The following is a 27,050-nucleotide window of genomic DNA, read 5'->3' as shown; positions in this document are numbered from 1 at the left end:
CTACCAGGATCTATCAGTGGTTCCTCCACCACCAGAATTGTGCACAGTATTGAAATTTCTTTGCCAGAGCACAGACCGCCTGTCCAGCTTCCCCTCGCATAACTCCTCTGAGCACAACCCACTCTCCTGCCAAACTGAACTGCCAGCTCTACTCCGTACGTGCCCTCTGGCTATTGCTCATGCTGTTCCCTCTGCCTAGAAACATTCTTCACCTTGCATCCCCAACCACCTAAATCCTACCCAAACTTCAAGGCCCATTTCAAATATCATCTCTTCCATGAAGCCTTTAAGGATGGCTCCAACTGTATGTGTCCTCTGAAGGGCCCCAGCAGCAGAGCTCTATTGTAGAAAGCACATGGGCAGGCCGGGCGCGGTGGCTCAAGCCTGTAATCCCAGCACTTTGGGAGGCCGAGACAGGCGGATCACGAGGTCAGGAGATCGAGACCATCCTGGCTAACACAGTGAAACCCCGTCTCTACTAAAAAATACAAAAAACTAGCCGGGCGAGGTGGCGGGCGCCTGTAGTCCCAGCTACTCGGGAGGCTGAGGCAGGAGAATGGCGTAAACTCGGGAGGCCGAGCTTGCAGTGAGCTGAGATCCAGCCACTGCACTCCAGCCTGGGCAACAGAGCGAGACTCTGTCTCAAAAAAAAAAAAAAAAAAAAAAAAAAAAAAAAAAAAAGAAAGAAAGAAGGCACATGGGCTTTAGAGTCTGATAGACCTGGGTTTTAATACCTGCTTTGCCAAGTGCTAACTGGGTGACTTTGGGCAAGTTATGTAATTACTCCCAGCCTTACTTTTCCCATCTGTAAAATAGGATAATGATATCTATCTCAAAGAGTCCCTGTGAAGAGAAAATGCAGGCAAAGCCACCCAGAGCACAGCAGTTGCTACATAAATGCTATGGGCATCCCTTCCTCCCCTGTGTCTGTAGGTGTCTTCTGGCACTTACCTTGTGGTGCTTTGGAGTGGAGTTATCTAGAACTCAATTGTGCAACTACTCCAAAGAAACCATAATATTGAGGTCAGACAGATCCTACATTAACTTTTTATTTTTTAAATATTCACACGTGGTACAGGGAAATCATGTCTCTTTTAAGATTTTTTAAAAGTAGATTTATTAAAGTGTAATTGACATACAATAAGCCACATATTTAAAGTGTACAATTTGATACGTTTTGACATCACCTGGGAAACCATCATCACAATCAAGACAACATATCTATTCCCCACAGAAGTTTCTTTCCATAACACTTCCTCTTTGCCCCTGCCCACAATCCTCATCTCTAGGTGACTACTGATCTACCTTCTATCACCATAGATTTGCATTTTCTAGAATTTTACATAAATGGAATCATATAGTATCTACTCTTTTTCTGTCTGGCTTCTTTCACTTAACGTAATTTTTTGAGATTCATTCATGTTGTTCTGTGTACTAGTAGTTCACTCTTTTTTATTGCTGAGTAGTATTCCAATGACTGGATATATCACAGTCTCTTCATTCCTCTGTTGATGACATTTGGGTTTGTTCTAGTTTTGGTTGTTATAAATAAGGCTGCTATGAGTACTTGTATACATGTCTTTGTATAGATATACACTTTCATTTCTGGGGTAAATACTTATGAGTGGAATGGCTGTTTAACTTTTTAAGAAACTGCCAAACTTTTCCAAAGCAGTCGTACCATTTGATGTTCCTATCAGCCGTGGAGAGTATACATAAACTTTTTAAACCAAATGTTAAATATCAACTTCCTACTATATAGAGAAGTTACTATATTCATTTAAACGCCAAGAGGAAAATATCCCCTCCCTAAATTTAAAAAAAGCTATTGAGTACCTACCGTATGTAAATAACATCCATATATGATCATTACTTATTCTTTGGAATACTACTGCTGAATGTGCATTGCTCTCCCATTTTACAGATGAGGAAACTGAGGTATGGATGGTTAATTAAGTGTACAACAAGCAAGTGGCAGACTTGAGCCCAGACCTGTCTGATGCTGAAACCTTTTTACCTCTACTATGTTGTCTCTCTCGTTACATGCTGAAATTTGAGACGCCCCAAATAGAACTCTAGTTAACTGTTGTTAAAAATACAAAATCAATACAGAACAACACATGTTCCACTTATGAAAAGAAGTATAACAAGCGAAAAACTGCTGACTTCTTGCTAGTTATGGGAAGTTGGGAAGCCCTGTTCAGGTCTGGAAATCCCTTTCGTGGTTACAGAGGTACCAAAAAACCTCAAGCAAAACCCAAATTCCTAGGGACAAAAGCATGGAAATGGCTGACTCGACATACCCAATGAAAATGCACAGAAGGCCAAAGGCAAATGGTTGAAAGCCTTCCTTCTTTTGCCTTGTCTGTGTGTTTCTCTCTCGCACATACCCAGCCCATTGAAAATTAATGGAGTTTCTCAACTTGTTGTGCCTAAAATGCCCAATACCGCATCTCTATCTGCCAAAATTCTACCACCTTCACTGTAACAGGGCCTTGTGAAAAGTAAGAATGTGGTTTGTACAGAGGATTGGGTTCAAATCCTGACTCCATTACTTCCTAGCTGTGTATCCATAATGGTGGGCAAGTCATTTTGCTTCTCTTAACTTCTGTTCCTTTATTTGCAAGGTCAGCCTGAACTATCTCACTGAGTAGTGAGAGAGGGTACACACCAAGGCATCTCTGCCACTTACCTGCTGAGTAGGATAAGTGTCTCAAGCCCTGTAAAGCTCACCTTTCTTACCTGGAAAGATAATAACATCTTCCTTGAAAGACTGATGTTAAGGATTAGAGATAGCATCCCATAGCATTCCTACCACCTTCTCTAGGAATCTATCTCCTATCCCTGCCCAGACCACAGATCCCTCTTTCTTATTAATCCAAAATGGCCTGGAATTCCACCAACTTGTGAATACGGGGCCCCAAGGTGGGAGTGTTTCACAGTCCCCACAACTAGCACTGGTTTGGCAAACCACTTCATATCGTTCAGCCTTGGTTTCCTCAGCTATAAAAACAGAGATTCCACTTTCTTCATCCAGGGTGGCTGGCAAGAAAGAGTGGCCACCTCTGTGTTTCCTATGCTTCTCTCTACCACAGCTCTTACCACACTGAATCACAGTTATCAGTTATGTCTACTTGTCCCATCATGTTTGAATGAACTTTCTGAGGACAGGGATTGTGCCCAGAGTCAATTCCAGGGCCTGGTACTTGGTAGCCACTCAACATTGTTAAATTGCTGGGCACAGTGGCTCATGCAAGAGGATTACTTGAGCCCAGGAGTACGAGACCAGCTTGGACAACATAGCAAGACGCCATCTCTACAAAAGGCATTGAAAAATTAGCTGGGGTAGTGGTGCACACCCACAGTCCCAGCTACTTGGGAGGCTGAGGCGGGAAGATTGTTTGAGTCTAGGGAGTCGAGGCTGCAGTAAGCAGTGAACAGGCCACTGCACTCCAGCCAGGGCAACAGAGCGAGATCTTGTCTGAAAACAAACAAACAAACAAACAAAAAAACCCCACAAAAACGAGAGAGGGGGGGAGAGAGAGAGAGAGAGAGAGAAAGGAAGGAGGGAGGGAGGGAGGGAATGGAGAAAGGAAGGAGGGAGGGAGGGAAGGAGGGAAGGAGGGAGGGAGGGAAGGAAGGAAGGAAGGAAGGAAGGAAGGAAGGAAGGAAGGAAGGAAAGGAAGGAAAAAAAAACTGTTGAATTGTTTTTTACTACTAGTCCACTACAGTGATTTGTGTATATAATCCTCTATAATAATCTCTAGATTGTGAACTCCTGGAGGGAAGCAACCGTCTCGATTCAGATTAGCCACAGTCTCTCTTCCCCAATCTTCGTGTTTGCTTTCATAGCATTTACCACTATCTGTAATTATTTTATCACTTATTTGTTTATTGGCAATACATCTCCAACTGGATTATAAACTCCATAAGAGCAAGGATCTTGACATTTTAAATATTCTTATTCCTATGTCTAAAACTGGCAGATAGCAAACACGCACACACAGTGAATGCACACACACATATAAGTATATATGGAATGAATGCATCTCAGCTTTGCTGCTTATTAGATATGGTCCTTGAGAAAATTACTCTGGCAAGTTTGTGAAAGTGCCTGGCACAAGGTGTTTCGCAGAAGCAAAAAGACAGCTGTCTTTTTCCAGTCACAGCTATTCAAGGTATAGTAAGTGAATCAAATGAGCCCCTTACCTCCCATCTACATATTCCCCGATATATTTGCTCCCTGTGTACTCCATGGAGCCTGTTTTTAGCTTCCAGCTGTTAGGATCCGGAGTCTCAGTGGAGACGGCATCACTATGACAACCTGGAGGGGTGGGCGGAGCCGAATCGAAGCCCCGCCCCCTGGAGGCGGCCAGCTTCTTGGTATTGCGCACGCTCCCTCGCTCGCGGGTGGGCGGAGCAGTGCGCCTGCGTGTTACCGGATGCGCATGCGCAGGCGCCGTGTGGCACTCAGCGGTCGAAAGGGGAGTTCAAGGAGACGGGGGAGACGCGGCTGAGGGCTCCTCGTCCGGGTCGGGGCTGCAGCCGTCATGCCGGGGATAGTGGAGCTGCCCACTCTAGAGGAGCTGAAAGTAGACGAGGTGAGGCTGTGCGGAGGACAGGCAAGGGAGACATGGGGCTGCGGCTTCTCGGGCCTGGGCCCAGCCCCGCTTAGGCTCCGCGGATCCTGGGCCCCGGGTCCCCCTCCCCAGTCCTCCAACACCTATACAGGTCGACCCCCGGAGGTCCCCTCCGCAGCTTCGGGAGTCGCCTCCCCTCTCTACCCCACCCTGCTGCATCCCGCAATGACTCTAGAATCCTCCCCCTTTCGCCTTCCACGGCGACCTGCTTCTCCTTCCGTGAATAATAGTGATACATTTTATTAAGCACCAACCAGTCATTTTACTTAGCTTATGTCGCTTAATCCTCAAACTTGCATGCGAAGTGAGTATAGGGGCTCAATGTGAACCCTAAGGGCTCACAGTCGAGGGAGACCGTCACTACCTTAAAGTGGTATCACCGGTGCAGAGTGCATAGAGTGGGGCGAGGAGGCCGCGGGAAAACGAGACGATATTGGAGCGTGCATCTACTCGCAGCCATGGGAAGGTGTTTGGTAACAGGACTCACTTAAAGCATTCGTTTATTCAGGAGATATCATTTGAGTAATTAACATGTACACACAATGCTGGAAGAGGTATACTTCCTGCTTTCATGGACTTTCAATCCAGTAGGGAGACAGACACATAAAGAGGCCATCACAGTACAATGTAGTTAGTGCTGTGAGAAGTGAAATAGAAACATACCCTACTAATTATAGCTAACATGATCAAGTCCTTTCTAGATGCCAAGCAGGATGCTAATTACTTTCCGTGCATTAATTCATTGAATCTTCCCAGCAACACTGTAAGGTAGGATATATATATACACAATGGGTCGTAACATGTTATAAATAAGGAACTAGGCCCCGAGAGTAGAAATGATTTGCCTAAGGTCATGGAGCTTGTAATAGAGCTGGAAGTGAACCCAGGTCTGATTTTAAAACCAATGCTTTTCCACTGTATTATGGGTGAAAACTCAAAAGAATGAGAAGGCCTAGCAGAATCTGTGTGTTTAGGAAGCCAAGTACGGTTTGATGTGACCCTAGTGGTGGTGGTGGGAAGCAGCAGGTGCTGAGCCTGGAGAGGCAACTTGGGCTGAGATAGGACTTGGAAGCAGCTTCCACAAGGCCAGACCAAACAGTTTGGACTCAATCCCGTAAGGGAGATGGTGGGAAGAGGTGGAAGGTTTTAAAGCACAGGAGTGCCATGGCAGGGCTGAGTAGTAGAACAGGCTATATTAAAGGAGAGGAAGACCAAGACTAGAAATAATGTGCCAGCACTAATATACTATGTTAAGTGTTTTCTTTGTTTGTTGTTGTTGTTTTCGAGACAGAGTCTCGCTCTGTCGCCCAGGCTGGAGTGCAGTGGCGCGATCTTGGCTCATTGCAACCTCTGCCTCCCGGGTTCAAGCGCTTCTGCGCTCAGCCTCCCGAGTAGCTGCGATTACAGGCGCCCGCCACCACACCCGGCTAATTTTTTGTATTTTCAGTAGAGACGGGGTTTCACCGTTTTAGCCAGGATAGTTTCAATCTTCTGACTTAGTGATCTGCCCGCCTTGGCCTCCCAAAGTGCTGGGATTACAGGCATGAGCCACCGCGCCCGGCCATATGTTAAGTGTTTTACCTGCAATGCTTCATTTAAACTTAGATGCCTGTGAGAGTGGCAACTGTTATTTTCCTGAGGAAGAAATTATTAGCTATGTTCAGGGACTTAAAGTGACATTTACTCTGAGGTGGCAGAGGGGAGCTGCCCTGTGGCCACCAGTCTTTTGTTCCCCCCCACCCCCCATGTAGCTGGGTTAATCTTGAGTTGCTGAATTTCTTGTTGCAGTTTTTATTAGGTTCAACAAACGTCTGAGATTCTATTTCATAGAACTGGTATATCTGAAATACATTTGCCTTTAGGCTTCACACAATTGAATGAACATACAGATAATTACTCAAATAACTAAAATACAAGACAAAGTGTGATTAAATACTATGAAAGGGGGCAGATATGGTTTAGGAAAAGATTTGAAGTTGGATCTAAATTTTAGGCCTACCTGCCGGTCACCTTGATTACTTGATTTTAGCATTTGCAGACATGGTTATTTGTAAGATGAGGTGATCCCAGCTATAAAATTCTCTGAAGCTATAAAGGGAATAGAGAAAGCACTTTTTGGGCATAATGTAAGATGTGGCTAAATGGCATTTGAAGAATGGCACTTATAGGCAGAGATGGAGAGAAGACCCCTCTGAGTGAGGGTAGGGTCTGAGCAAAAGTAAGGAGATGGGAAAATGCAGGGAGCCAAACAGGAGTTCAGTGTTCTGAGAGAACAGTAAATAGTCCCTTTTTGAAATGTTGCGGGTGAGAAGGATGGGAAGATAGTTTGGGTCCAGAAGCCTTTCCATACCCGTTAGGAAGTTTAGGCTTTACTCTGCTATTAAGGCTGAATGAGAGTTTGGTTGCTAATTTAATAGCAGAGTAAAATAAGAATTGTCGTTTAGGGAGATCACTCTAGCAGCTGTGTGAAGAGTGGATTGAAGAAACAAAAAGAAAAGCAGGGAGACTGGTCTCAGTGGTTCTTAAAATTATTGAGGAAGATGTTAATGATCCCAGTGTAATTGGTGTTTACAGAGACTGTGCTTTCAGAGAGGAAAGAACAAGTATATCTAGAATTGATCAGACTTAGCAATGGATTTGATATTGGAGGCAGGGAAAGTTGAAGAATCAAAGTCAGATTTGCAACATGGCAATATTTCTGGTGAAGCCAGAAGAAGGAGCAGGTTTGGAGAGCGAGTTAAATACATTTTGGACCTCATTGGCTTAGGAGTTATGACACATCTCCATTGAAAAAAGCAGTCAGAAGCTTTGGACTGGAAAGTCCTTGGACATATTGACAATTTTGAGTGAAAATAAAAATAGCTAATATTTATGGTGTACTTTCAATGTGATAGGCACTGTTCTTATTTTTATATGTATTAGCTAATTGAATCTTCGTAACAGTTTTATTAAATAAGTACTATTCTCTGTTTTACATAAATTTAGGAAAACTCAAGGTATGGTATAAATAAAGTACTATAAAAAGAGGTACAGACATAGTTTAAGGAGGCAAGGACAGGACTAGAAGTTTGATTGGCTCTAGATGGTGACTTTGTCTCAGTTTCCACACCTGCAGACTGTGTAACCCTGCTGCGCAGTGAGGCTGTTGTGAGAATAAATGAGGAAAGATGTTGAAATTCTGTGTTCTTTGAGACAAAGAGAGCTGAAGGAATTTGAGAGGGTATTCACAGTAAACAGCTGTGAAAGGATGTTGTTTCTGTTGGAATTCATCAGTCTTAGTGAAGAAGCAGGTGAGGGGATATGGTGACATCTCAGGCTCATCCACCTCAGGGATGGTGATATCATGGGAAGAAGCCTCATTGGAGGTCACAATCTCAGTGTTCCAGTTTTGGGGTTGCCACTGGGGTTGCCACTGACTCACTGTGTTGTCTCTAGCACATCCCTCTTTTTCATTAATTACAAAACAGACTCAATGTCTTCCTTTATTTTCCTGTGACAGGGATGGTGTTTTATATGCTCAACAACATGAGTATACCTTCGTTTTGATAAGATTTCCACATTTGTAGGGAAATAAATAATGCAGGCAGGCCTTATAGTTTTGGGCCTTTGAATAGATGAATCAGCCAGTTAAAGCTCTTTTAAGGCATATGACAAGTAAATATAACTAACTTAATTATTAAAATATATTAATATATTATTAAAATATATTATTAAAATAAATATTAAAATATATTAATATATAAAATATATTTAAAAAGTTTGAGTGTTAGTTTTTATTCTCCTAGTTGTTTATAGGTAATAAAACAAGCAAATGTGTGCCAGTTTTCCTAAATAAATTATTTTCAAAACCTTTAATACGAAAACTTTACAGATTTTAAACATAAATTTATTAGAGTCATCATGGCAGATTTCACTTATGTCATAACTTTATTTTTGATAATTGTAACAGTTGCACTATTAATAGACATAGTCATAACTTTATTCTCCTTTCTATAGTGTATAGATTATTACCCTTGTCATCTTTCCTTGCCTTTTATTAATAACCTAGCTGCGTAAAGTGCATAAAAAATAAAATTACAGCTGGGCGCGGTGGCCCATGCCTATAATCCCAGCACTTTGGGAGGCTGAGGTGGGAGGATCATTGAGGTTGGGAGTTTGAGACCAGCCTAACCAACATGGAGGAACGCTGTCTCTACCAAAAATACAGAATTAGCTGGGTTTGGTGGTGCATGCCTGTAATCCCAGCTACTCAGGAAGGCTGAGGCAGGAGAATCACTTGAACCCGGGAGGTGGAGGTTGCGGTGAGCCGAGATTGCGCCACTGCCCTCCAGCCTGGACAAGACCAAAACTCGGTCTCAAAAATAATAATAATAATAAAATAAAATAAAATTACAGACTGTTCTCACACAAAAAATTTTAATTTTACAAATCAAATTCAGTAGTGTATTAAATCATAATACACTGTGACAGACTAGATTTTATTCTAGAAATACATTGGATCCGTTTTACAAAATCTGTTAATGCTGTATGTTACATTTATAAATTAATGAAAACGAAGCCTAAAAATTTTAGTCTTTTCTGGTATAGAAAACATGGGTAAAGCAAAACTAATTAGAATTAGAAAGAAGTTTTCTTAACAAGGAATATCCAAACAACTATATTCCAGATACCAACAGCAAATATTATACCAAACCTGCTTTTAATTTTAGAAAAAGGGAAGGTTGTCTGCTGTCATTGCTCTTCATCTGTATTGGCCTGAAGGGGTTGGTCAAAGCAATAAAATAGGAAATGAGAATAAGAAGAAAAAATAAAGTATGAGAAGGGAAAGAGACAGTTTTTATTTGTAAATGGCAGTTTTTCTGTTAATCTTCTCGAGTTTTGTGTCAGAACTAACAAGAGTTCAGTAAGATGGCTGGAGAGAAAATACAGTGTACAAGCAAGCAGTAAACAAGCAGATTTTCAAAAGCAAGCAGTTTGAAAATCTAATAGAAAAACTATCCTATTTAGATAGTATCAAAAGTGCTAAAATACTGAGGAATAAACAAGAAATCTTCAAGGTCCCTATAATGAAGGAAACTGTAATTTTAACCAAAGGACAAGAATGACCTGAATATGAATTAATGGAGAGAAGTACTGTGTTGTGGATGAGAAGGTGTAATTCATGTATTCATATCTGTTTTCTAATTATTGTATCCCCAATTTCTAGCAAAGAGTGGGTGCTCAACAACTACTTATGCTAGACACTATTTTGGGTGCTTGGTGTGTACCATAGTCAACATTATATTTAATTACCATATATTAATTTAGGGAGAATTGATATCTTTACAGTAGTGAATCTCTGTTGATAACAAAATCCCTTCCCTTCTGGAGCTTATATTCTAGTCACACACAGACCACTCAGTGGCTCTTAAAATTATTGAGAAAGGGCCGGGCGCGGTGGCTCACGCCTGTAATCCCAGCACTTTGGGAGGCCGAGGCGGGCGGATCACAAGGTCAGGAGATCGAGACCATCCTGGCTAACACTGTGAAACCCCGTCTCTACTAAAAATGCAAAAAAATTAGCCGGGCGAGGCGGCGGGCGCCTGTAGTCCCAGCTACTCGGGAGGCTGAGGCAGGAGAATGGCGTGAACCCGGGAGGCGGAGCTTGCAGTGAGCCGAGATCGCGCCACTGCACTCCAGCCTGGGCGACTAAGCGAGACTCTGTCTCAAAAAAAAAAAAAAAATTATTGAGAAAGATGTTGATGACCCCAGCGTGACTGGTGCTTACACAGAGATTGTGCTTACAGAGAGGAAAGAACAAGTATATCTAGAATTGATCAGACTTGGCACATGAGTGCTAAGACCAGACCACACAAGTGACCACTGATGCTAGCTTATATAAGATGATTAGAGAGAGACTCTCTGAGGATGTGAAGTTTGAGCAGGTACCCAGTTTTATAAAAGTGCCCATTGTTCCCTAATTTAATATATAACTAAATTTAATACAATTTGAATGCAAATTATTGGGGGAAGGTGTTCTTCTGAAAGAATAGCCAGAAAAGTTTTGAAAAGGAAGAATGAAGAGGATGGTTCTCCCAGATAACAAAATGTTCTCTTCAGTGACAGTAATTAAAACATTGTGGTATTGGTATAAGAAAAGGTAGTACAGAAAAGGGACCAGCAGGTCTCTTGCTTGAGCAGTTGTTAGTAGGCCCTGGGCAGTTTACAGTTCTTTCTGTGCTGGCTGTATCTACACTGTGTATCTTCTCAAGAAAATATCACTAAAATGCTATTGAGGGAAACGGGTGTGCATAGTTAAAGGGATGGCAACCTTGGATATGCTCTGATTTTTAAAAAATTTGCAGATTTTAGTACTTTATTATTAGTTACTACTACATGGACTAGATGGACTATTACTAGATGGACTAGATGCTGTTTGTGATCCCTTCCAGCCTTGTCTTCTGTGACTCTGTAGTCCTCTGGGAGTTTTATTTATCCATTAATTTGATTTAATTTAATTCTTTTTTTTTTTTTTTTTTTTTTTTGAGACAGAGTCTTACTGTGTCACCCAGGCTGGAGTGTGGTGGCATGATCTTGGCTCACTGCAACCTCTGCCTCCTGGGTTCAAGCAGTTCTCATGCCTCAGCCTCCCTAGTAGCTGGGATTATAGGTGTATACCACCATGCCCAGATACATCTCTAGTATCTTCACTAGCGATGAGCTTTCACCGTGTTGGCCAGGCTGGTCTTGAGCTCCTGACCTCAAGTGATCTGCCTGCTTTGGCCTCCCAAAGTGCTGGGATTACCTGTATGAGCCACTGTGCCCAGCCTTATATATCTATTGATTTTATTCCAGCAGCAGAAACTCAGTGAAGCTCTCCAGAGTTGGTTCCTCTCCCTACATCCCAGAAGCCTCCATCCTTCTCCACACCCCCTTTCTGTCTACCATACATATCTAAAGATTCTATTAGGGGTGCCATTTCTTCCGCTCTAAAATGGGGATAGTAATGGGAATAGTAATCTTTTCATGAGATTATTGTAAAAGTGAAGAAAATAATATATGTGAAAGAGCTTCGTGTTCTCTAAATCACCACAGATTATAAAGAATTGCCAGGTGAGATGGCTCATGCCTGTAATCCCAGCTACTTGGGAGGCTGAGGCAGCAGAATCACTTGAGCCTGGGAGGCCGAAGTTGCAGTGAGCCGACATCGCGCCACTACATTCCAGCCTGGGTGATGGGAGTGACCAAAAAAAAAAAATGACAAAGTCAGAACAGTGCTACTTTTGGTAGCACTTGGTAAAGTCAGAACAGTGCTACTCTTGGTAAAGTCAGAACAGTGCTACTTTTGTGTTCTCTATTCTGACCCGCATGAGGTTAACTTGAGAAAGTGGTATTCTGGTTCACAGTCTGTGGTCTTTGTCCCATCTTTCCTTTCCTAGGTGAAAGTTAGTTCTGCTGTGCTTAAAGCTGCGGCCCATCACTATGGAGCTCAGTGTGATAAGCCCAACAAGGAGTTTATGCTCTGCCGCTGGGAAGAGAAAGATCCGAGGCGGTGTTTGGAGGAAGGCAAGCTGGTCAACAAGTGTGCTTTGGACTTCTTTAGGTAAAAATCTTCTGGTATCAGTGCCTACTTGGTTGAAACATAAAGGTTTAAATTAATAAGTGAACAGCCAGCTAATAATGTGGATTTTAGTAGGAAGTACATAGGCTTTGAAATCAGACCAAGGTAAAACATTCAAAGGATGATAATTATTTTTAGTTTTGTTTTTATTATCTGGCAAGTTCTTTAATCTCCATGAATCTCAGTTTCCAAATTGTAAAATAATACCTATCTAGGTTTGCTAAGCAAGTGACTGGTGACCATTTTTGCTACAGCAAGGGGAAAGTCTTTTTGCTGTGAAAAATTTGAAAAGGCATGTAAAACAACTTAGCACAGTCCTTTTTAAGCAGGCATTCACTAGGTTGTTGTCATTACTACAGAACACAGGTATGATGGAAAGAAAATTGTATTCAGAGTTAGGTTTTAGGTAGGTCACTGTGCTTGATACTTAAGTAAAAAAAACCTAAACTGTGTAATTGTAGGAAAATGTTTTAACAAGCATGTTAGCACTCTATTTAAAAGGAGAGAAAGTCAACTCAAAGGAAATTGGCTCTTTTAACTCTGAAGTCCAGAAATAGGCCTGGCATCAGGCAGGACTGGATTCAAGGGCTTAAATAATTTCACAATTACTTGATGTCTTTTTGCCTCTCCTGTTTTCACAGTCTTTTAGTTCTGGTTTCTCTGTTTACCTCATTTCAGAAAGGCTGTTACCTTGCTGTACCACAAATGGCCACCAGCCACTCAAGCTGCTATTCTGTTGATACTTGCTTAGCAAACTTAGACAAAGTGTGCCCTTTATCCAGAGGTGAGCAGAAGCTCCTGGACTGAGTCTAATTGTCCTGGCTGGCTGACTTCATATACATATCATTGCATCACTTGTGCTTCAGGAGATAAAAGGCTCTGATTGGTTAGGCCTGAGATGGGGAGTGGACTTAGCTTCATCCAAACCACATTGCTAAGAGACAGGGAGAGGTTGTTCCCAAAGGAAAATTAGAAGGATGTTACAGAAGAATGGGGGAATGACTGCTGACTAGGCAAAAACCACCAATGTCCACAACAGTGACATTAGAGAAAAGAAAAATAGATACCTTAGCACAGTAGCTGCTTTCCTTCTTTCTTGCTTCTACTGTCTTTGTCTCTATGCAAAGATATTTTTGTGGTTATAATCATAGTATGTATACATTGAGAAATTCATTTTTATTTTTCACTTGACATTATTGGAAACATTCTTTGAAGTTGCTGTATAGTCTTCATGATCTTTTTTTTTTTGAGACGGAGTCTCACTGTGTTGCCCAGGCTGGAGTGCAATGGTGTGATCTTGGCTCACTGCAACCTCTGCCTCCTGGCTTCAAGCGATTCACATGTCTACAGGCCCGCACCACTAAGCCTGGCTAATTTTTTTGTATTTTTGGTAGAGATGGGGTTTCACCATGTTGGCCAGGCTGGTCTCGAACTCCTGACCTCAAGTGATCTGCTCTCCTTGGCCTCCCAGAGTTCTGGGATTACAGGTGTGAGCCACTGCACCTGGCCATGATCATCATTTTTAATGGTTATATATTATTCTATCAGTGGATAAACCAACCATAACATACCTGACCAATTCCTGTTATTGAACATCATTGTTGATTTCAGTTTTTGATTATTTTGGATAAATCTGCAGTGATTACCTTTGCGTGTAGATCGTTTTCATTAGTCAATAATTCATTGGCATAAATTTCCTAACAGTGAGATTATTCTATAAAAGGCTTTGAACATTATTATGGCTCTTGAACTTTATTGCTTTTTTTTTTTTTTTTTTTTTTGAGACAGAATGTCGCTCTGTTGCCCAGGCTGGAGTGCAGTGGCGAGGTCTTGGCTCACTGCAAGCTCCGCCTCCCGGGTTCACACCATTCTCCTGCCTCAGCCTCCTTAGTAGCTGGGACTACAGGCGCCTACCGCCACGCCCGGCTAATTTTTTGTATTTTTAGTAGAGACGGGGTTTCACCGTGGTCTCGATCTACTGACCTCGTGATCCTCCTGCCTCGGCCTCCCAAAGTGCTGAGATTACAGGCATGAACCACCGTGCCCGGCAATTGCTTTTGGTTTTTAAATGTTGGATCAGTTTATGCTGTCCTCAGCGCTGGCTTCTGGTATGCATAATATTTAAATATTTGGGGGGTGCAAATATTTTTGGATGTTTCAATTTGCATTGATTTGATTGCCAGCGAGGTTGAGTGTGTGTGTGTATGTGTGTGTGTGTGTTTATTTAAACAATTTTTCTTTTTTTTTGAGACAGAGTCTCACTCTGTCACCCAGACTGTAGTGCTGTGGCATAATCTTGGTTTGCTGCAACCTCTGCGTCCTGGGTTCAAGTGATTCTTGTGCCTCAGCCACCTGAGTAGCTGGGATTACAGGTGTGTGCCACCACGCCTGGCTTATTTTTGTATTTTTAGTAGAGAGGTTTAGCCATGTTGTCCAGGCTGGTCTTGAACTCCTGGCCTCAAGTGATCCGCCTACCTTGGCCTCCCAAGGTGCTGGGATTACATGCGTGAGCCACCACATCCAGCCTAAACAATTCTTATTTTCTAAGAGAACTTTTGCAAAGCTTTTTTTCCATGGCCCAGTGGTAGTACATTTTAAGCGGGGAATGTTTGGATTTCACAAATTCCCAAGGTGCCTAACTGCCTCCATAGAGGAATTTCTCACTGCTGAAGTTGCTGGTTGTAGGCATTAATAGATAATTGTTAGGTATGGGGAATGGGGTCCAGAACAGGGATCTGTGCTACTAGAGTAGTGGTTTGCAGCCCGTCTGCTGCTGCAGCGTTTTGGAGGAATATAAAACTCCCATTGGAAATGGTTGCTTTCTATCAAAGTGATTCTTGTGTAGAAGTTACGTGGGTGCAGGTTGTGCTTAGAATACCTGGAAGGGAAACCTAAGAAACCAGTGACGTTGGTGGACCTCCAGGAGGGCAGCTGAGTGGCTTATTGGGCAGGAGTGAAAAGCAGATTTGTCACTGTGTACTTCTGTGGGCCATCTCTGAAATCCTTCCTTCCTGATCCATGTTAAACAGGATTCATGTGAGAGTGTAGCTAGATTTCTGGAGTATGACAGGTAAGCACTTAAATAATAAAATTATTATTTCATTGGGAGAAAGAGGTGTTCTGAATTTCACTGCCTCAAGTATGGCTTTTACATAAAATGATGGTATTTTATTCTTGCTTGAACATGCATACTAGCAGGGTTGAATGATAAGGGGGATTTTGCAAAAAACTGAAGCTTATTCTTTTTATACACAGAAGTTAAATTTTCTCTAGCCATTTTTGATAGCCACAGAATGAATTATATGCTACCCTGCTTCTTAACAGAGAATACCAAATATAACTTTGTTCTTGATAGCAAGGATTAATATCTATTTTTATTCAATGTGTAAATAGAATGAGGACCTTGAGCTTTTGAGGAGTGGAGTGCAGTTTGTCTTTATACTGAATGATCCCAGGATCTTCTGCTTGTTAGTTTGTGTATTTGCTTTGTATAATTTTGTCTCTTCCTTTGTCATTGTCTGTCACCTCTGACTTCTGTCAGCATGTCCATTATCTAATTATGCCTCCTTCTCTTCTAAATTTGCTAAGCTGATACCCTTTGAGGAATTGGATCTAAAGAAAAGAATAAATAGGCCCCAAGTAAGGAGTTCTTCTCTGAGTAAAATATGCATGCATTAGGCTACACTCTTTTCTTCTTACTACATAAAGAAATTAGGTTTTCTACCTCAGAAATCTTTTTTGTTTACTAACTTGTTCTCAACTGGAGGATCCTGAAGTTGTCTTGTAAGTGAGGTAAGAATATTTACTCACATGCCTTTCAAAAAGCAAGGCTATGTATTTGAGATCTGTACCTATTTTCTTCTCACTTTTCTGTTTTTCATTGTTTTACCATTTTTCTGTTTTTCATTGTTTAACCCAGCCTTCTTTTCCAGGCAGATAAAACGTCACTGCGCAGAGCCTTTTACAGAATATTGGACTTGCATTGATTATACTGGCCAGCAGTTATTTCGTCACTGTCGCAAACAGCAGGCAAAGTTTGACGAGTGTGTGCTGGACAAATTGGGCTGGGTGCGGCCTGACCTGGGAGAACTGTCAAAGGTAAAAAGGCTTCTACTGGAGGTCTCACTTTCTGACTCAGGGGTGGGATAAAGGCAAGAGGTGGTCAGCAAAGGGTCTCTGTGAATACAGATATGTTGTAAGAACTTGCCAGATTTACCAAACATATTAATTAGGCAGTGATTATACATAGTCCAGAAAGGAATTTTTAAAAATAAAAATATTTCTGGCCGGGCGCAGTGGCTCACACCTGTAATCCCAGCACTTTGGGAGGCCAAGGTGGGCGGGTCACAAGGTCAGGAGATCGAGACCATCCTGGCTAACATGGTGAAACCCTGTCTCTACTAAAAATGCAAAAAATTAGCGGGGCGTGGTGGCAAGCGCCTGTAGTCCCAGGTATTTGGGAGGCTGAGGCAGGAGAATGGCATGAACCCAGGAGGCGGAGCTTGCAGTGAGCCGAGATTGCGCCACTGCACTCCAACCTAGGCAACAGAGGGAGACTCTGTCTTAAAAAAAAAAAAAAAAGAAAAAAATAGAAGTATTTCTTTAGACCTTCTAGCATGTGCAGATTTATTTTTAGTTAATTAGCTAATTAAAGAACAGAAGGGAGTAGAGGAAGCTAAAGTATTAGTGAAACACTGTTAGTTGAAAACATTGTGGAGGTTATTGTGGAATTCACTGGGGAAATAGGATCAGGCTTATGCCACATTTTTCAGGAACATATCTAAGATTTTTTTTTTAAACTACATAATTGTAGTTTTAAAAGTGTTTGTCTTTCTCCTGTATTTCCTATCTTAGTTGTGACACCACCATCTGTCGAAACGTCAGAGCTAGAAACCTGAATTCTTCATTCCCTACTGTTCTGATTCCATGCAGTCATCACTTCCTATAGGTTAGCATCTCCTGGAATTTTTTTTTAAATCCCTCATTGTTCCTGCTGCTGTTATCTTATTCTTGGACAGGAGTTCTTAACCTGGGGTACATGAAGTTCTGGGAGAGGAGGGTGGATCAATGTGGGCTTTAGATGAAGAATTGAGAATAAAATTACACCTCCACAAGAAGAGTGATCTGTGTGGAAAATAAATCTACGTCACTGTGTTTTTAAAAACTGGATGGGACTCTCCATTGCTGGTGAGATAAAGCATCTTCTCTATAACATGGCATGCAGGCCCTTTATGTTCTGACCCATCCCTGCTTCTTCAGCCTCAGCTCCGTCCGTTCCCTCTGGGGCAGCACAGGTAGCAAGGCATGGAGGAAAAATCTCAGGTCTCACTCTGTCTCCTAGGCTGGAATACAGTGGTGCGATCACAGCTCACTGCAGCCTTGACTTCCTGGGCTCGGGTGATTCTCCCACCTCAGCCTCCCGAGTAGCTGGGACTACAGGCGCAGGCCACCATGCCCAGCTAATTTTTGTATTTTAGTAGAGACAGGATTTTGCTGTGTTACCCAATCTGGTCTTGAGATCCTGGGCTCAAGCGATCCTGCCACCTTAGCCCCCGGTCTAGTTCCCATCTCTTTGTGTATAGCATCTGTGAATATAAGCTTGGTGTCATAAATAATAACTTAGCAAACTTTTTGCCTTTTGTATCTGGCATGATTATTTTCAGATACTTTTTGATTTACTGAACATATTATTTTAAATAGTTGATAATTCTAGGTTGGAAAGTGGTAGAACTTACACATGTAACAAATAAAACTACCTTTTCTCATTTCCGACACTTACGAAAGAAGAAATAACAAGTCATGCTAGTAAGAAAGCATATTTATTCTTGAATCTTTGTATTAACACTTTTTTAAACTCTGTAAGATAAAAAAAAATTATCTTTACTCTTTTCAAAAGTGTATTTCTCGACCAGGTGCCATGGCTCACACCTGCAATTCTAGCACTTTGGGAGGCTGAGGCAGGAGGATTGCTTGAGCTCACGAGTTCAAGACTAGCCTGGGCAACATTTTGTTTTTGTTTTTGTTTTTGAAGTGGAGTCTCACGCTGTCACCCAGGCTGGAGTACAGTGCCACAGTCTCTGCTCACGGCAACCTCTGCCTCCCGGGTTCAAGCAATTCTGCCTCAGCCTCTTGAGTAGCTGAGATTACCGGTGCCTGCCACCACGCTCAGCTAATTTTTGTATTTTTAGCAGAGATGGGGTTTCACTATGTTGCCTGGTCTGGTCTTGAACTCTGATGTCAAGTGATCCGCCTGCCTCAGCCTCCCAGATTGCTGGGATTACAGGCATAAGCCACCGTGCCCAGCCAATTTCATAAATGTCTTTAATTCCTTAAAGGAGCTACAAATACCAAGAAACCATTAGTGGATCAGTAGGAACCATCTCTGCTTATGGCAGGACGTTGGGAAAACTTTCAAAAGCAAACAAACAAAACTAGTAGAATTGAAGACTTAGGTTCCAACCTTAGCTCTGACATTACTGTGTATCTTATCTTAGGCATGCCAACCTCCCTGGTCTTCATCTGTGAACTAGAGATAATAATGCCTCTGAAGAAGAATATGTCTTCTTACTTCTCTGGGCCTATTTATCTTTAAAATGACAGCAGTTTCTGCTGGCTTTCCAGTTAAGATTTTTGTGACCATCAGAGGATACTGTGAGTGTAAAGTATCTCTCTCCCTGTTGCAGTTTAGTACTTCACCACTCTCCTGGCTTATTGGCTCAGCTCCCCAGTTTGGGTCTTGAGTCTCTCCAGTCTAGCTTTCACACTTTCCAGCCTACAGAGATGGGATTTAGTTACTGCCCTGCTTCAGTGGCACCTGTTAACCATCAGGTTAAAACACAAACACCTTTGCGTATCATTTAATACCCTTTATCATCTGGCCTGTCCACCACTGTAGTGTGGTATTAAGAAGCACAAGCTTTGGAGTAGGCATATCTGACTTTGTGTACTATTTCTTCCGCTATTAGCTAGGTGGCCTCAGTGAGCCCCTGCAGAATGACCTCATAAGAGTGAAAATGGAATGGAATCATGTGCCAGCATCATTTCTAGCAATAAGTGGTTGGTGAGATGCTTCATCTCCCTCCATTCTTCATGCAGACTTTGCTTCAGCCATTCTGAAGACATGCCTGTCTATCTTCATATGTACTCTTTACTTGGAATGTCTTTTCCTCCCTTGTCTTTCTGACTGGCTCCTGCTCAGACTTTAAGCTAAGTCTTACCTCTTCAAAAATAGTCCAAACCTCCAGCCTTCAGGATGGGTTAGATGTACACAGTCCTTACTCCTATAGCAGGCAGTTCCTGTCTCCATCATTGCCATTAGTCATTGGGGTAATTTGGAAATCTTAGTTGTTATTCCTGGCTTTCTCCCTCACTATACTGTAATCCCTTTGAGGACAGTACCTTGTTCCCTTCTGTATCCCTAGTTTCTACCACATGGAATGACATAAAGTAGGCTTTCCTGAGTGTTTGTTCAAGGATTAAATAAGTCTGAATGTGATTTGCTGGGGATTTAAGTCAGGGAGCAGTTGTGGCAGCCAGAGCATTGGGGAGACACCAGGAGGTACGTTCATGGTTACAGATTTCTCCACCCTAGCTTTCAACTTTGCTTTTGCCCTCTTCACCCTTCCCAGGTCACCAAAGTGAAAACAGATCGACCTTTACCGGAGAATCCCTATCACTCAAGACCAAGACCGGAGCCCAACCCTGAGATCGAGGGAGATCTGAAGCCTGCCGTACATGGCAGCCACTTTTTTGTCTGGACCAAGTAAAGATGGGTCCGTGGCCCACACTCGGTCATGTGCCCAGACACCAACTGATGAAAACGCCCATGCAATTTGCGTCGACTGATAGTGTGTTCTTTCCGGGATCACAAACATTAACAAAAAAGTTAATTTATGTGACTTGGCAGTTATTCTATACCATTTCCTGTCCATTAAAATTTTTAAAGGAAACAGTTGTATTTTATCATGTTTTATGTGACCTTTTGGCCTTTAAAGATGACTTCCCCTTGCTTTTTCTTCTTGTGGTCTTGCCTGTTCCTCTTGCTTTGCTTTAGGCACTCGCTTATGTGGCTGAGAATCCCTGTTAGAACAGGGAGAAGTAGTCATGTGAAGGAAAGGCTTTGTTACTTTAGGCAGCTCCTTGGGGTGTGTCTGTTCACACATTTTGAAGTCTCGGCTCTCTTTCCTTCCATCCAACATCTTAGGCAAATAGATTTCCCTAAAGGTCATACAAGGGGAGCCTCCAGGATAGAAGTGCAGAAACTTCTTTGAGGCGTGACTCAGGGAATGGGAGGGGCCTCTAGCAGGGTCTCATGCAGTCTTGCTCAAAGTTTCTTGAGGAACCAAACTTCCACCACTTCCCCTTGATATCCCATCCTCAAGCATTATAACCCAGATGTTTTTCCTGATAGACAAGGGAGGTGGAGGCTGAACTTCCAGCTCCAAAGCCAGGAAGTCTGGAGGTCTGAGTGTCAATTCCAACCTTGGGTGTGTTCCTTAACCTCTTGTGAGAGGTTGAGTTTGAGGACAAACTAAAGGGCACATGCTTATCTACCTCCTGGGCAGGTTAAAGCCACAAGTGTTTATAAAGCTCTTTGGTTCAAAGCACTATTATGTCTTTTTCCCCCTTTCATTCAATTCCTTTTTCACTACTAGGCTGTTTCCTCTACATCTGACTGGGTCATTTTATGCCTTCTGGTTATGGCTTTAAATTGCATATGACCCTGCATAAGTCTTCTCAGCTCCCTGGGCCTTGGTTACCTCTTTGCAACACTCTAAAAAGCAAAGCAGTTGGACAGGAGTCTTTGTAAAGACCCTTCCAGCCCTTTCTAGATTTTCTAACTGGAGAGATTGCTGTGAGGCTCTAGACAGATGAGGTGCAGGGTCTGTTGCCTGAAGTGCTAGGACAGTTCAAAGAAAAAGCATTGTGTGATCTGCCATGCCCGCTTCTGTACCTAGTGCTGACCCCACAGCCGGAAGCATTTTGGATGCTTCCAGCAGAACCCCCAACCTGTTCTGCAAAAGTTACTTGCCAACCAACTTTTGCCTCAGTTTCTCTAATGAAAAATAATAGGTTTTTTTTTTTTTTTTTTTTTTTTTTGCATTTTTTTCAATAGCTGAGGCAAAACCCACTAACCTTTTGATGGCCAAGTAATTGGAAGTAAGGTATGAGCATGACTGCAGATTGGTGTTTATATGATACTTCAACCCACATGTTGCTTCCTAGGTTCTTTCTGCAAAGGAAGCTGCGCCTTGCATGAATAATAACAAATACTCATTGTGCACTGTGCTAAGCACTTTACATGTTTCACCTCCTTCAGTGCCCAGAGTCCTTTGAACGAGGTACTATAGGTCATATTCATTTCACAGATGAGGGAAGTTAAAGTTTAGCGAGAGGTTAAGAAACCCCAGTCTCAGATATAAGAAGTGGTAGATACAGGATACAAGTGAAGATTATCTGGTTCCAATGGCCACACTCCTGTTCGTCAAAGCCATGAGTGGTTCTCAGCCTTGAGTGCACACAGGAGTCACCTGGGAGGCCTTTAAATCCTGATATTTGGATCCCACCCCCAGAGATTCTGTTGTAATTGGTGTGTAGTGTGGTCTGGGCATGGAATCTCTGAAAGCACTCCCGGCCTATTCTGATGTGAAACCGAGGTGTAGAACCACATACTGATTTTAGACATGAGGAAGCAAGTACAGCAGGCTACCTGCTAGTAAGTGGTAAGTGACTAAGCTGAGATTTAAACCCAGACACATCTGATTCCAAAGCCTGTACTCTCAAAATAAATGGGTGTATATGGAGATCCTAATAAAATGATTTTGATTCAGTAGGTCTGAGGTAGGGCCTGTGCTAACGGCACTGGTCCACAGATCACACGAGTAATGAGGGAATAAACCATACTGTCTTTCTGAGAAGGAGCTATAAGTAATTTACCTGCAGCAGCTTCTAGCACTGTTCACTCCCCAAATGTTCATTCACCTCTTTAGAACCAGAGCAACACATCTTGAACTGTTAATGGTTTCAAATTCAATTCTAGGATGTAACTTTTGCCCAAGTTGGACAGCAGTTCTTGCCTCCCTCCTCCCCACCTTGCTTTGAATTCCTTGAACAAAGAAACTAACTTTTGGCTTTCCTGTACTCTCTCGATGGGATTACACGACATCATAGCCTTCTAGGACAGAAGGCTCTAAGTAATTAAATATAATAAGTCTCTTACAACAAGTGCCTGTCTCGATTTCAGTAGGTAAAAGGTCACAGAACAATTGGAAAGCAGTTAGTGTGAAGGATTCCTGAACAGGACTTCAAATAATAGAAAATCTTCCTGGTGGTTTGGCTTGAGAATAATGAGATGAATTCCTTATATCCCCAAAGGAAATTTATCTGCCTCCTTTCTTCTGCCAAGCCTGTTCCTGTCTTCCCTATCTATTTGAGTTAATGGTGTCTCCATCCTCCCAGTATCAAGTAACCTGAGATGCATCTTTGACGCTTCCGTTTACTCCAAGTTCCAATCCAACATCAAGTCCTGTTGAGTTTCTTCTGTAATCGCTCACATTTGCTACTTCCTGTTTTATCTCATTGTCACTTTCCTAGGCTGTTTTTGTTCCTTGCCTGGATTATTAAAATGGCTTCCTAAGTGGTCTCCCATTGCCATCTCCCGCTCCAGTCCATCCTCAAGTTTGCTCCACGTGCCTGTGCTACTCAGCAGCCTCAGGGTCTCCCAAATGGCTGTTAACTAAAGTCCAAATCCTTAATCTGGCCCTAGCCTCTGACACTCCATAATCTGGCCCTAACCTAGCCCATTTCCCCATCGTTATCTTACTTCTTATTATGTAGCCTACACTCTACAACATGCCATTCACCAAGAATCTTTGGATCTTCACGAATGCCATTCCCTTGCCGGGAAACAGTCCTTCCCCACATCTGCCTCTTGAAAGTCTCCCCATCTCTCAAGGCAAACATGAATGGTGTCTTTCCCAGGAAGTATCGTCTTCCTACAGCCAGAAATTGTCTTTCCTGCCCCTTTGTTCCCGTGACACCATGTAGTATGACGGTTGGGCATGAGGGCTGTGGAGTTGGGCTGTCTGGATTTGAATCCAGGCTCTGGTCATTTAATGGCTGTGTGACCCTAGAGAAGATACTTAACTTTTCTGTACCTTATAGTCCTCATCTGTAAAATAGAAAGGGGAGGAGATGACAATAATAGTACCTGCCTTCTGGGATGGCTATGAGTATATAGTGAGTTACACACACACAAAATGCATAGTAGAGGGCTGATAAATGGTAGCGTTGTTATAAGACTGTATTTGAGTAACACCTGTCATGACACTGGCTGTGTCTTACCTCTCCTGTTCTCAGTGCTGCAAGAGTTGGACTTCTATCTTATTTCTATTTCTATATCCTAGTGCCCAGTATATGACAAACACCCAAGAAATGATCAACTGTACACGAAGTTTACCTTTCCAAAGGACTTCCAAACACTTTCTATGATATAAAACCACAAACAACAAATTACTTGTATATAGAAATGCAAGTAACTCTTTGAGGTTAAATTGCCATCTTTGTAGATCTCAAATCCTAGCTGAAATGCTTTGGGTATAATAAAGGATTTTTTTTTTTTTTTATGCCCTGAGATGGATCATGGTGGATCATGGCATATTTGGGCTTTAAAAAGCTGCTTCTCCTATTTAGGAAGTTTCAGTTTGAGGTTGTGATGCCTTTATATATCTTGATTATTTGTGATGTGTGTCACAAGTAATTTAAGTAACATATTGAAATTTGCAAATTTATTGACTTCTAAAAAATAAGAGAGATTCCAGAGACTAGGGAGTAGCTAAGATGTCCTAGGCTTCATGTATGAAAACTGGTAGATCTGGGAAACAAAATGGAAGATTGTCTGTGTGCTTGTCCTTCAAAAGTATTAGAGTCTCAGCACTGGATACACATTGGAATCACCCAAGGGGATCTTGAAATACTGATGTCTGGATCTCATCACCAGAGATTTGGATTTAATTGGTCTAGGGCTGGGCGTGGTGGCTCACACCTATAATTGTAGCATTTTGGGAGGCCAAGGCAGTCGGATCACCTGAGGTTAGGAGTTCGAGACCAGCCTGGCCAATATGACAACAAAACCCCGTCTCTACTAAAAATACAAAAATTAGCTGGGCATAGTGGTACGCACCTGTAATCCCAGCTACGGGGGAGGCTGAGGCATGACAATCGTTTGAACTTGGGAGGTGGAGGTTGCAGTAAGCTGAGATTGTGCCACTGCACTCCAGCCTGGGTGACAGAGTGAGAATCTGTCTCCAAAGGAAAAAAAAAAAATTGGTGTGCGGTGTGGCTTGGACATATAATAGGCATTATAATAAGTACTATCACTCTTGCTCATTCATACTCATAAATACTTTGTTCAGTTGGAGAAAAGGGGGTGTAGTTGCAGCTAGAACTCTGGAAACACATTAACTAGTTAATTCATTCAATCAACATTGATTTTGCAGCCTGCCTTTCTAGACATGGGTAGTGAACAAAACAGGGGCCCTGCCCTCATGGAACTTCCATTCCAGTGGTGGAGGCAATAAACAGGCAATCAGAAACAAGATGATTTCAGGTTGCGATAAATCCTGAGAAGGAACCAAACAGGGTTAATATAATAGTGACTAGCTAGGGGGTGAGGGAACGTTCAGGAAGACAGGCCACAGAAGGACTCTCAGAGGAAGTGGGGTTTGAGTTTCCTCCTGGAGTGTGAAAAGAAGTGAGCCAGTGAAAGAGCGGATGGAAGAGTGTCCCAGTCTGCAGGAACAAACCCTTTGGCAGGAGCAAAACCCCAAGGCAGGGCAGGGCTCACTGTGCTTCAGGAACAGAGAGGAAACTCGTCTGCCTGGAGTGTGGTTTTGTGTGGAAGAGCCTAATGCAGGTCACAGCCTATCTATAATACTTCCACCTTTATTATCATGGGGACGTTTCCTGCCATAGGTGTCTCTGCAGTCTGCTGGGTAAAGTCCAGTCTCCCCAGTGTGACAGTCAGTCTCCTCACAGTGTGACTCAGAGCGCTCCAGCTTCATCTCCCACTACCGTCCCCCAGCACTCCATCTGTGTTGAGCCCCACTCTGCGCCTTTCCTCTTGCTGTGCCCTCTGCTCAGATGATCTTCCCCACCTCTTCTTGGTGATCCCTTTCTTGAAGAATCAGCTCACATTTTGTCTCCTTTGTGAAGTGGCTATCAACATCCCCACCCCCAGCAAGGGAATCACCTCTTCCTCCACATTCAGGAGCACCCTGCGCATGACCTGCCTTGTATAGCGCTCCTTTGGAGCAAGAACTGCATCTCCTTTGCAGTTGTATCTTCTCCTTTGTGTGACAGCAGCCGACACATAGTCAGTGCTTGGTAACTATTTGTTGAATGAATGCTGCACAGCCGTAGCCTCTGCAAAACAGAGTAGCTTAGTTAATCGTTAAACGTGTATCACTCTATACAGAATAAACATCAGGGCATTTTCTATGCAAAAGGAGACCCAGGATTCTACCTTAATGATTAACGCCATTGGAAAAGACAGGGGACTTGCAAGCTTTTTGCTTTTGTTTTTTCAAAAAGAAAAAAAAAAAAGAAGCCCAGAAATCCCTGTCACGGTCTCAGCAAAAATGCTGTCTGTGAACTGAAGGGAGATGGTTGCATAAAAGGTCAAATTAGGCTGTGGTAATAAGAAATATAAATTGCATGCAAGAAACATAAATTGCATGCCAGTATTCCTTTAATTTGAAGTTTGAATGCAAATTAAGCAGGCATGCCCTTTCTGGAAGCCTTGTTTTAATCAATTCTGCTGCTCTGATGGAAGAGTTGATGCTAGAAAGAAAATGATAATGCTGTTCCTTTCCCTTGCTCTCTAAAACTAAGGTATTATGTCATGTGACAGTGGTTTGACTTGAAGCCTTTATTTATTTGATTGATTGTTGAACACGCAGCACCCTTGGGCTGCTGTGGTTGTTTCCGAGGATTCTAGTGGTGAATTCATACCAAACAACTTTCCGGAAAGTCCTTTAGCATCTTTTTTTCCATATCACTGTGATGGGCAGCCGGGCAATGAGGAAAAGCAGGCTGGGGTGCTACCAGTCTCTGACCTTGTTATGTGGCCTTGGCAAGCACTTTCCCCTTTCAGCCAGTTTCTTTAGCTGTAAAATAAAGAATTGGACCAAGTAGGTATCCAGGCTATTTTCCATGTCAAGAAATATATGAAACGTAGTTTCTCTATTAGCCAGCTTGCTGGGGGAGACAGTGGAGTTTTCATATTTTCTTGAAATAGACCTAATCACCTGGGCAATTCATTCTGGGAATTTCATTAAAATGAGAAGGCCATTTTGGCCTTCTGTTTTAAATAGATCACCCACACTGACATTTCAAGGACAAAATACAGAAGGGATTCCGAGATTTTGTCAACCACTTCCCTCATTAGAAATCATGTGGTTGGGTACGGTGGCTCACGCCTATAATCCCAGCACTTTGGGAGGTCAGGGCGGGTGGATCACTTGAGTTCAGGAGTTCAAGACCAGCCTGGCCAACATGGTGAAACCCCATCTCTACTAAAAATACAAAATTAGCCAGGTGTGGTGGTACATGCCTGTAATCCCAGTTATCCAGAGGCTGAGACAGGAGAATCACTTGAACCCAGGAGGCAGAGGCTGCAGTGAGCCAAGATCACTCCACTGCTCTCCAGCCTAGGTGAGACAAAGTGAGACTCCGTCTCTAAAAACACACACACACACACAAAAAAAAAAAAGGAAAGAAAAAAGAAATTATTTCATGTAACTTTGAGGCTG

The 27,050-nt window shown here is 42.6% G+C and overlaps 2 protein-coding genes across 7 annotated transcripts in view; one reads left to right on the top strand and one right to left on the bottom strand.

Moving 5' to 3' along the window:
• LOC105487166 (MORN repeat containing 5) overlaps window positions 1-4,342 on the bottom strand; it is a 40,260-nt gene extending 35,918 nt beyond the window's left edge. For 4 of the 5 annotated variants that reach the window (XR_011612841.1, XM_071078282.1, XM_011750508.3 and 1 more), the window contains exon 1: window positions 4,210-4,342. Coding sequence is in view for 3 of the 5 variants with exons in the window: in XM_071078282.1 (XP_070934383.1) it covers window positions 4,210-4,256 (47 nt within the window). In the remaining 2 variants the exon portion in view is untranslated. Of the gene's footprint in view, window positions 1-2,692; window positions 2,743-4,209 lie in introns of all 5 variants that reach the window. The other variant, XM_071078283.1, reaches the window with a different exon arrangement.
• Window positions 4,343-4,445: 103 nt separating this feature from the next.
• On the top strand, window positions 4,446-20,189 carry LOC105487165 (NADH:ubiquinone oxidoreductase subunit A8). Of its 2 annotated transcripts, XR_003019303.2 has the most exons (5): window positions 4,446-4,601; window positions 12,059-12,222; window positions 16,173-16,338; window positions 17,095-17,188; window positions 19,869-20,006. XR_003019303.2 is itself a non-coding variant. In XM_011750505.2 (4 exons), exons 1-4 carry the CDS (start codon window positions 4,551-4,553, stop codon window positions 20,004-20,006), a joined length of 519 nt encoding a protein of 172 aa, XP_011748807.1. In that variant the 5' UTR covers window positions 4,446-4,550; the 3' UTR covers window positions 20,007-20,189. The 2 variants fall into 2 exon arrangements, 1 of the variants encoding a protein (XP_011748807.1); XM_011750505.2 differs by lacking the exon at window positions 17,095-17,188 and having other exon boundaries at window positions 19,869-20,189.
• The last annotated feature ends 6,861 nt before the right edge of the window (window positions 20,190-27,050 follow it).

The sequence above is a fragment of the Macaca nemestrina genome, chromosome 14 (assembly GCF_043159975.1).
Source record: "Macaca nemestrina isolate mMacNem1 chromosome 14, mMacNem.hap1, whole genome shotgun sequence".
NCBI classification, from domain to species: Eukaryota; Metazoa; Chordata; class Mammalia; order Primates; family Cercopithecidae; genus Macaca; species Macaca nemestrina.
Note: the sequence above shows the minus strand (reverse complement) of the source record. Positions and strands in the feature narration are given on the sequence as shown.

Coding starts and splice junctions, on each gene's coding strand:
- LOC105487165 (XM_011750505.2), top strand. CDS start 4,551: ATGCCGGGGATAGTGGAGCTGCCCACTCTAGAGGAGCTGAAAGTAGAC. Junction 12,223..16,172: donor TGTGCTTTGGACTTCTTTAG/GTAAAAATCTTC, acceptor CTTCTTTTCCAG/GCAGATAAAACGTCACTGCG. Junction 16,339..19,868: donor ACCTGGGAGAACTGTCAAAG/GTAAAAAGGCTT, acceptor CACCCTTCCCAG/GTCACCAAAGTGAAAACAGA.